The sequence below is a fragment of the Pomacea canaliculata genome, linkage group LG12 (genome assembly GCF_003073045.1).
Source record: "Pomacea canaliculata isolate SZHN2017 linkage group LG12, ASM307304v1, whole genome shotgun sequence".
NCBI lineage: Eukaryota > Metazoa > Mollusca > Gastropoda > Architaenioglossa > Ampullariidae > Pomacea > Pomacea canaliculata.
In genome coordinates, this window is record NC_037601.1 from 10,148,075 (window position 1) to 10,159,284 (window position 11,210).

Here is an 11,210-nt window from a genome sequence, read left to right on the forward strand (position 1 = left end):
ACGGCGTGGGTGGAAGCAGGTGTGGGGAGGAAGGGGTGGAATTACTGATTCCCCCTCCATGAGCACACGTGACATTGTAAAATCGGGGGTGACTTCACTTTTTCTGTAGCTTTGAGGTTAAAGGAAAAAACTTGTCCAGTGTCTGTTCCCTCTGCCCTTTTCGGTAATACGACATCACATATCCAACAGACGCATGCCACCTTCATACTTTGAAATCATTTCCTTTTTCAATTCATTTGTTGGCCGCTTCCTTTTCATTACCTCGCTACTATTAATTGCTCTTAATCTTCTTTGGAGCCATGATTGAGGATTATCTTATTAAAATAAAGCACAAAAATCACTAAATAAGAAGGATGCTCACAGCTAAGGAACGACCGATCGTAAGTGTGTCTCGAGCGCGAATGATGACACGCTGGTCGGTCACGTGTGGTTCACGTGGCTGTTCGTTATCCGAAATTTTGTTCGCTATCCGAGACAAACTTTTAACGAAATTTTTGTTCGCTAACCGAGGTTCCACTGTACCAGAAAACTTGGAGAACTGGTGGATCATGCAAAAATAAAAATTTCCAGAAGCACAATTTTCATTCCCCATTGTGTATACTGTTTTGTTAATTCATTCCACTGACAAAATTTAAAGCACAAAGTGCTCCACTGCTTCATGGATTAAAAACTAAATAGTGCTTCATCACTCAGATATGATTTTGCCATGCTCTCACTTTACACAGTATGTGTGAACAAAACCTGGCGAAAGGAACGAGTTTCATCCCCGTAGCCAATCCTTTCCTGTTGTTACTAAGGACAGTTCAGTATCGGATTCTCCCATTATGTAGCATCTTGATCATCGACAAGATTTGTTTACCCCTAAACTTTTGCAGACAAATCTTTAGAGTAATTAATATCTGAATCGGTCATTACAGAGATGGAAAATACAGACTTGGGGCTTTCTTACAAGGTATGATACAATGGGGCTGTAACAGGGAAATGATATGAAAACAGTGTTTGAATTTTGTCACTATCCTGTGGAAATCGAGATGGATCACTGCGAGGTACCTTGATTAAAATGTATTTTTGTTGCTAGAGACTTCTTGCTCCTGTGCTTAGTGAATACACTGGTCAGAGGTTGAGAATGTTCTTTGTACCGATCGCTTTGTCTGCATGGGGTAGTACAATCATTCCCCTTTTGTTTAGAACACTATATAGCATGTCGTTTTAATCTTGATAATTACTGCTTTTATTACAGATAATACATTTTGACAATGCCTTGATGTATATGAGGCTTTTCCCTCAGATGAGAATCGCAGACAGCTAAGTTTTTTCAGGCTTGAAAAGATTAAAAAGATATAATAATTTGTCCAGTTCCCGTGGTTGGTGGCTCATCTGGTCAGTTAAATTCATTGTGCTTTGCCAATTAGAATACCAATTTTTATGAGCTTGTGAAATGTGATGTTTCATTATGCATTTATTTATCATCAAAGTTCTCTTAAAGTCTGAAGGAAATACAGCATAATTTTAAACCATCATTCTGCATGAGATTTGAGAGATGTTCCTGCATTGAGGCTCTTTCTAAATGTGTCCACCACCTGTGACAAGTTGGTGCCCTTGCAGTCAACAGTTAGCGTAACAGTCCACCTATGCTTTCTGACACCTAGGAAATGCTCTCCCTTATGCCAGAAGTACTTATTGTTTCTGTTCTTTTTTTTTTTTAACAAACTTAAGCTTAATAATGACATATTCTCTGTTGATCTGTTCTTGAAACTATTTCTGTTTGTATAGTTGCTCTACATTTGAACCGACTCGTGGAGCGCACGCAACAGGCGGCCACAGCAACATCGCTGTTTCAGCTTCCACCCAACATCCTGCCCAGTATTACATCCAACTCTATCGTGTCCACCAGCTCTAAAGTGACTTCTAGTGGTTCTGGTCTTGCTAGTCCCATCATCAGGCCAGCCACCTTCACTCTGCCAGCAGGCAGCCCAGGAGTTATTAACCTAGTTGCCAAGACAGCACCACTGCTGTCTTCAGCTGCAGGCAGCACTTTGAATCTGAAGACAAAGCCTGCAGGCCTTCCCATGCACATTGTAATCCCCTCTCTGCAGCCTAGCCAGCCCAACACAGGTGAAACAGGTAGATCTGTTGTCTTCTGCATATTTTTATCACTTTCAGTCAGACTAAATAAACACAGATATTGCTGTTCTTCCTTGCTTATTTTTATCACATTTCACCTAACCAGATGAACACAGGTAAAATAGGTATACTTGTTGTTTCCTGCATATTATCATATTCAGCCTGACCAAATGAACACAAGTCTTGTTGTATCTTGCATAATCTTTACTGCAGGTTTTTTGCTTTTCAGTTCTTAGTGATGGTGATATGAATGTTGACTACTTGTGAGCAGTGACTGAATAAAATAAACCCTTTTGTTTGACTTTCTTTTTTGGGTGATTATAAAGAAGAGTTAACTTGCTATTTGTGTACATTCCCAGAGCTGTCGTGTACCAGATAACATCAGGACAGATGCCATGCCAAATGCATATCACATTCCTTCGAACTGCTTGTAGCGTATTTATATCTGTACAAAATTCTTCAACAGGTCAGTCAGGACTGAAACTGCCCAAACTGCTAATGGTAAATCCAGGTACAGTGCCAGTAACAAATGGTGACACCAGTGGCTTAAGTATTGGCAGCTGTAGTGGTGTAGGTGCAAACACTGGGGTTCGAACAGCTTCCACCTCACAAGTTGTCAGTGCTGCAACTACCCCTTCAACTGCCAGCAGTTCTGTGGCTAACAACAGATACAGCAATGTGGGAATAAGTGCACAGTCAGCAGTCAGCTCTGCCCCCATGATCGTAATCTTGACGACACCAGCCAGTACATCATCTGTTGCCAGCAACACTGGCAGCACACCACAGGTGTGTACTCAGCACTCACAATCCACTACTAATGGACAAGGCGTGGTCTTGCGTTTCCTTCCTTACCGCAGATAAGAGCTTGTTTATGGGGAAGACAGTTGATAGGCAGTTGTGAATCTGTGGGGATTTTTGTGTTTCTGAATATTCTCTTGCTATTAATAAATATGGTAGAATTAGAGGGTCCTCAATCAGTGAATCTGTATCAGTCCTATGGTGGGGGGAAAATCCTAGTATACAAATGTTTGAAAGAAGTATTTCAAGTCCGAATATTTTCTGTCAATTGCAAGGCAAAACTGAAAGCATAACCGTAAATCTTTCATCGCTGATTGGTTTATCTGGAAATTAACTGCAGTACATAGCACATTGGGTATTGTTTTGGTGTTTTTTTTTAGCTGTGCTTGATTTGAGGCTGATATGTAAAATTATCCTCACTTATTATATGATATTGGCTAGAGACTGCTTTGTGGAAAACAAAGATTTGTTGAAACATATTTCTTTTTACTTGGAAACTTTTGCTTATTTAAACAATTATTTATGGGTTTTTAGGCAGATTAGGCTCTAGCTGTTTGAGTGAAATAATTAGTGGCATGAACAATGTAAGGGTTTGTTTTGGTGATATAATTGCTAATGCTTTGGAACACCATATTGATCAAGACTCTTTAGTCAGCATGAAACATACTTTTCATTTAAGCACAGCAGTGAGAGTCATGCTAGTGTCATTGCTGTTCAGCAGACTTCTCAGTGAGGGTCGAGTTTGATCACCATCAAATAGACCTTTCAATGAAAATCAGGTTTGATCACAGTGAAATATAAGTCTAAGTGATGCTTAGGCTTGTGTCTTTGCCTTTAAATATATCTCTCAGTGAATGCAGCACTGTTTTCATTGCTGTCAGATAAACTATTTCAGCAAGGATGAGGCTTGATCACCATCAGATAAACCTTATTATTGAGGATTAAGCTTGTTGGATCACCATCAAAACATCATCTCAGTAGTGATTATGGTTGATAAAGCTGAAAGCTGCCTGTAGTGGAGATGAGGGTGAATGTTACTGAATACCCCTTTTTTGAAGATAGGTGGGACTAATGTAATAAAACACTGTTCCTGATGGTCAGCAACAAAGGTGCTGACAAAAGAGCTCATAATTTATATCCTTTCTCTAGTGGCAAAGTAGACATCATGAGGTCTTGGCATTTTCCAGTACTGACCTTGACCTTGTGAACATTAAAAAAGCCAGTAACAAGTTAGAAACATTGAGTGGTTGTCGCAAACCTAAGGGTAATTAGGTAGTGTGATGGATGGAGGATCATAATAAAAGTCTTAACTACACTCTCATCTACTGCATCATCCATGCAGACATATGCACAATGCATTTTCACTAAATTGCTAATTAATAATTTCACAAAAACCCAGCGCATATCCCAGTCAACAAACATGACACAATTTGGTGAAAACAAAATAATTGGTTACAAAAAAAAAATCAAGAGCTTACACAAATCGCTGACATCAACAATGTAAAAGGACGTCTTGCAGGGATAAAGGTTACTCTTCTCACCACTCTGTTTTAAGAGTAGGCTGCACACCTCGTTGCAGGTCTCTATACCATTTCTCTTGTCTGGTGGTGGTAGACTGGTGATAGCTGACTTAACACATGATGAAAACTTGAGTTTTCAAAGTCTCACTCTGATGTGTATGCTCCAAGAGTTTGGTGGCAAAGCAGCAATTCTGGGTCTATCACAAGGTTAAATTGCCGGTTTAGACTGTCCGTGGTCATGATTGGTCAGTCACTCTCACAACCACACTCATTTTCTATGACCTCAGCTGAACTCTGACCTGCTACTGCTACAGTAGCTAGTGCTACACACCCCTTGATTAATATGCATCATTCACTCTCTTTTTCCACCTTCCTACCTGGGTATCTGGAGTTAGATGACCTGTTCAGGCAGTGTCTTATGGGGACCCAACCTATCCACTTAAACGCAACACCAACCAACTGCTCAACCCCTTTTTATTGTGACAGTGATTACATGGCCTATATCCACAGTCAGTGCCAGACAGTTGACCTGAAGTATAACAGCCTCTACAACATCCTTGTCACCACTGTGAGCAGAAGCAATAAGATTTCGGAAAAAGAATGACAGCCTAATCTTCTACATGAAACAATGGCCCAACTGTTGCACATTAACAAGTAAATAAGAGACGTGGAAGGCAAGAAAGCGATAGTCCACAAAATGATTCTTATGCAGGGATCACAAGCTGCCAAGCATTTAGAGTTGTATAGAAAACCTAATGTAAATGTGGCATCTTTATTTATGTGCGACACAAAAGGAAGTGAAGTACATTGCACCCATGCTTTGAAATTCATCACTATAGTACAATGCTGTATTTATCTGATTATGTCTTACTATGTGCTTGTCTACAGCATCACCATGCATTTTTAACCGAACTATGGCATTTTAATTTGGCTTTCAACACACAAGGTTCTGTTGAGACAGAATACAACTGTCATCAGGACATCTGAGCTCACGATAAAATTCTGTGGCGTTGTTAGCAACTTGGAGCCCCCCTTCTCCCAATCCCCTCATATTCCCCATATGAGATGGATCCACTGGTATTTTAAAAGGACAGATATACTGACAAGAGTGAAGAATACTTTGTTTCTTGTTAATTAAATTTATCAGTATTTAGGGACTGGTTGCATTGTGCAGCACATTATTACTAGAGTGTAATAACATTACTATGGGGGCAAAGTATTTTATTACTGAAGTGGACACTAAGTGTGTGAGGGCCTCTTAAAATGCAAAAAAAATCACATGATCTCTGTGATTGACTTTGAGCTGACATTAAGTTTGTGAGTGTGCAGATAGGTGGTCACTGTGAGTGACAGCAGATGAGGTGCTAACACTGCAGCTGACTGCACTTTATTCTGCAAATGGATAGTCGAGTGGAAAAAATAGTAGACAATAATGTATTTAGCTATGGAAGGATAGTTACCTGTAGATACTAGTAGACACAATGATCTGTTTGAGCCATATCTGTTACCAAAGTTTGTATAATAATTAGAATAATTTAAATCTAATGATGGTGTTGTTTGGGCTGTTCTGGATTCGTGTTGTCTATGCACTATTCTTTCTTATTTGCCTGTTGGTAAATTTTGAAAGAAAATTGTGAAGCAACCTATTTGTGTAAGAGATTTTTTAATATCTGTAACTGTGTCTTACAGAAAGTGGAATTTGTCATTTCTTGTATATATTTTCAGTGGTCTAGGAATTTTAAGAATAGTTAATGGTGCAAGAAATGCATTTGTCCTGGACCCTGTTTGCTATCAGGTGTGTTTCATGCTTATGAATGGTGGCATGTATGTATGAGAAAGGAGTTAAGTTGCCAATACAGAAGCAAAAATCCAAACTGATTATTTTGAAGTGAGCATGTGACTAACAAGAGATGATCTGGCTTGCATTTTCAGTGGCGAGCTTGCTGAAGCAGATTGTAGAAGCAGCCAGACCCGCTTGCGCCTAGCTCACTGTCCAGCAGTCTGCTCAAGAGGCGCCTTGCATGTGTGTGTGGCCTGTTGCTGACATGACACCGCTAACCACCTTCCCTTGTGCCCCCTGTGTGATGGCTTGGCAGCCCACCCACCCACCCCACATCACTGCTTGTGGCCTTGATGTTCCTGTCATGAAGTGAGATGTTTAAATGTCCATTGTCTCCTGCACATAGTCTTGTGGAGTCCAGCATTTGTCATTGTCATCCCTTGTGAGTGTCTAAGGCCTTTCTCACTGCATGCTGGCCAGAATCAGAACAGCAGCAGTGCCTAGGTTGGAGGGGTGGGGGCAACATTTAGTTTATTTTCAGTGCTGCACTCAGTACAGTCTTACAGCTTATGACTTGCCAGATTTGAATATCAGGCCTATATTCTGTCAACAAAATATTATTATTCATATAGATTTGTGAATTTGCTGTGTTGTAACAAGCCAAGCCCACTCACTTTATCACAAAAAAAAAAAATTAAATGCAGCTGTGGCGAGAAAATTCATTATGATGCCACACTGTAATACACATGCTGTAAATGTATATTACATTATCTAACATTAGTGTTTTATATAATCTAACATGGGTGATATGTATGATCTAACCTGGGTGTTCTGTTCTGTCACATAAAGCTCTGGCCCTGTTGAAAGTTTGTGGTGACCATTGTGGCATTGATTTTGTCCTGTTTAATGCAACTTAAGTGGAATTTTGTTAAACTTAGTGTAGCATCATTGTAAGATGCTAAATATCTTGTTATAGGCATTGAAAAAGGTCATGCAATGTTGATGGATGCTCATTGCAAACAATATATATCATTGCATTGAGTCTTTTACTTAAATGAGTTTGTCATTGTAATGTCTGATCTATGTACAGTTGTGAATAGAGTATTCTATTTAAATGAGTTTGTCATTGTAATGTCTGATCTTTGTACAGTTGTGAGAAAAGAAGCTGCTCAATCATTCACTTTGCTGGAACCTGTGAATTGTAACCTGTTGCCCTTATCATCCTTCAAACTGTATGGACATGGTTCATCACCAAGGCTACATTTCAGCACAAACAGCTTCCTAGCAGTCATCCTCCTATTGCTGCCTCATCTGTAACATTTGAGTTCTGATAAACTCATGTTTATTGTCATGTTTATTGCTGCCTTGGTGTTATACAGCAGACAGTAGGGATGACAGGGGTTGTCTTGCATGCAGACTGCAGATGTAGCAAGTGTTAGGAGAAACACTGTGTGCATTGTCGCTGCTGCATTGTGATATAAAGTGCATTGAGTTGTGGTGTATGACGCTTTCATTTTCTTGTGAACAAGCTGTGTTCAGCTTTTGTGTGGACTGTGGCATGCTGCTGCTTATGAAGCAAGCATTTTTGTGAAGGCTGTCTGAGCAACAGATGAACATTGTCACTAGGCAACAGATATTTCAAGTCAAGGGACAGCATTCATTCAGTTGCCATCTGAGTGTTGTGACTTATTATGTTGGAAGACAGTGGTTCTTGTTTGTGCTGCTAGCATGTTTTAGATCTTCATACTGCTAGGAAAGTCACAATCAATGGTTGCTGTGTGTTGAAGAAGTGCAGTCAAGATGGCTTTACATAGTATTACTTGTGGCCCCTAGTTGTGTGCCGGTTAGTTGGGTGCCAGCAACATGGAAGCTGGGAACTACAATTCTGCTGTCCTACCATTACAGATATGTGGCATTTGTGAAGTTAATGGAAGCAGAAGGTAAACAGGTTTAAAGAATGCTCAAGAACTGTTGTTTCCAAATAAATAATTTTGTATTATTGATTAGATTTAATTATCTTTTGAAGATGAGAAATTTAATCGCCAAAGATTTTTGTAATGAGATAAATGGTCATGTGTAGTCCCTATATATTTATATTACTGAATACTATGTATTTAAATTACTGTTTATGATGTGCATTTCTGTACACAGGGGATTTTCCAATCATATTTTACTACATTATCATCAAAATATTTTATCAGTTACTAACGCCAAATATTTATTTGATTATCCCATGAAATAAAGTGATGAGTTGTCCGGAATGCTTGCACATTTTCTTTCTGCCTGCCAGTCTTGTTCTGTAAGTCTGTAGTCATCCAAGGATGGGATGGTGTTTCCCAAAGCAATACTTAAAAATTAATTTACAGAAAAAAGTGTTGTTTCTTCTAACATTTTAAATTGTAGAGTCGGGGATGGGGGGGGGAGCACCATCAGCCTATAGTCACTTGCTGCTGCTCTTTGATGCAAGCAACTTTTTTTTGTTTTTTGGTGGGGTGGGATGGTTGACTTAACCAACTGCTATAGCTTCATGTCCATGAACATTGTGGGTGACCATTATGGCCTGACCAGCTGTTAAAGCTTTGGACAGGATTAAGAAGCTGTTTAAGAGATTATAAATAATATGCTGGCTGAAAATATTGATCAGGAACTCATACTTGCTGCAATCCTATTGAGGATCCTTTCCCCCTGTCTCTTGCAGGTATTCTCACACACAGAGTTACAATGAATGTTTTTGTAATGTGGACATTAAGAATATTGACAACTAGTATTCTTTTATTCTAATTGATCTTTTAAGGTGTAAATTTGCATGTGGAAGTTTTTGTTGTGATTGCAAAAAAAAAATTTTTTAATGGAATGTAGTCTCACAAATTGTGTGGACAGTGAGTTTGTGTAAAGTGGGTGGGACAAATATTACAATGATGGGATGTTATGCAAGAGACATACTTTGTAATGCACACAGAGTGCATTCCAGTAACTAATGCTTGTTTCCCTATAAAGAAATCAGACAGTACAATATTGTGTGATAATGAGAATTGCACGTATGTGCCATTCAAATGCTGTGTGGTTGATGAAGTGTGCACTAAGTGATAGAAACGAGAACAGAAAATGTCTTGTGGTCCTGCACAGTGGAAAGAACAGTTTCCACACTAGGCCCTCTTGCTCTCTGTGGACTGAGTCCTCGGCTAAAAAGTATTTCATTTGATTTTTAATTCCCATATCTTAGTACTTGTTTTACAAAACCAATATGCGTATTTTATTGTTTTTGAAGACTGGTATTATAATTTACATTACAAATACAACTTGTTAATTTCTACTTTTTGTTATGATTTTGTTGTTATGATGGTGTTAATTTCCTTTGTAGATGATGTCATAATGGTGTTATACAAAAGGTATGCAATATTACAGATCATGTCAATGCTGTTACCATACATTGTATACCAGCACTGTATATCGATGGTGTGATCGTGCTATAAGGATATACTATGTTGCATACATTCCAATCTGAATGACTCTGTTATTACCATTCCAACCTAAACTAGTCTGTTGCATACCTTTCCAACCTAAACTACTCTGTTAATCTTTGTTTCAATTGCCAAAGGTTTGGACTTGGGTCGGCTGCATGCGCACACACACACTCATGCCAACTCCATCCACAAAAACACAGCAGACCAAACCCCTTACCCCTCAGCCAATCCCAGCATACACCTCAACCCGACCCTCAGCACGTACACCCACTCGAAATTAAACTTCTAAGATTCCAACAACAAAATCTCACTCTACAAAGCCAGCCACCCCTCAAAAGTCTCCTCTTCGACCTTCACCAACATCCCGGCCCTCTGGATCCAAAACAACTAGTCCACAACAACACCTTTCTTCACCTCGCTCAAATAGATTCGCAGTATTTTCAGGTGGAACAATGGACGTGAAGGAACGAAGGTCCCTTCACCTTCACCCCCAGGTCGTTCAAACACTTCGTCTTCTACCAGACGTTCTATGTCTTCATCCCATACATAATTAAAAATTGTCAAATTTTCTACAATGGAACTGTCGAGGAATTAGCGCTAATTACGAAGAACTAAAATGACTTTTACATCAAACAGATGCTAAAGAGATGGCCCTCCAGGAAACCTTTTTGCAAGATAGATATTTTATCCTGTAAAGGTTTTCAGATACTCCAACACACCATGCATTTTTAATTAAAACACAAAATCTACTATCATCACAAATGGAAGTGGAGAAATGACTTTCAACCAACTAAAATGTAGGCAAAACATAATACATCATCAAGGTTGTCCTGAAGGCAGACGGTAACAAAGAGTTACTACTAATGACAGTACATTATGCCGTTTTTTTAAACTTTCAGGGTACTGATAAATGTGATGTTTGTTGCTGTTGGGAAGGGTTCTCCTTTTATCTCTTCCCCTCATCACCAAGGAAAAAAAAAAAAACCTTCATGCCGTGCGAAATCGCGCTTTGGACAATCTGGCTCAAAGATATGACTGAGCTCCAACCTTCGTTATTGCGATGAATGACTCATTAAATCAGTCGAGGTTCTTAGCCCATTGTTGCAAATCTTAGATTTCGGTGTCCGCAATTAAACCACGCTTGAGAAATGCAGCACTATTGGGATCCACAAACAGGCGGAGTGTCCTCAGCTAAACACAGCCAAACTTCCCACAGGTGGATGTGTCATCCTGTCGTTGCGTCTGGTCACGAGGGTCAAACCAGATAAAACTCCCGACAGATGGCGCCGCTTACGTCTTTACTCAGGGATCAGGGATGGTTTGGGTGACAAATACTCAGTCGCACTTACGCCGACTCTCCGATTGCCTAAGATGTAGGATTTTAAGTAAGGGTTGAGAAGGGTATAATTATCTACCCCGCTTCAGCTGGTTCATGACAGACAGTGGTGATGCCTTCCCTACTGGACCTGTCTGCTGTATTTGACACTATGGACCACTCTCTGCTCCTTCACAGACTACACACCC

General features: G+C 39.6%; 1 protein-coding gene across 4 annotated transcripts in view; it reads left to right on the plus strand.

Moving 5' to 3' along the window:
* The window catches only part of LOC112576423, a 33,924-nt gene extending 24,389 nt beyond the window's left edge, over positions 1-9,535 (plus strand). For 2 of the 4 annotated variants that reach the window (XM_025258803.1, XM_025258802.1), the window contains exons 11-13: positions 1,774-2,124; positions 2,591-2,910; positions 6,375-9,535. In XM_025258803.1, the coding sequence (XP_025114588.1) occupies positions 1,774-2,124; positions 2,591-2,910; positions 6,375-6,389 (686 nt within the window). In that variant the 3' untranslated portion in view covers positions 6,390-9,535. The remainder of the gene's footprint in view (positions 1-1,773; positions 2,125-2,590; positions 2,911-6,374) is intronic. The other 2 variants (XR_003101834.1, XM_025258804.1) reach the window with 2 other exon arrangements.
* The last annotated feature ends 1,675 nt before the right edge of the window (positions 9,536-11,210 follow it).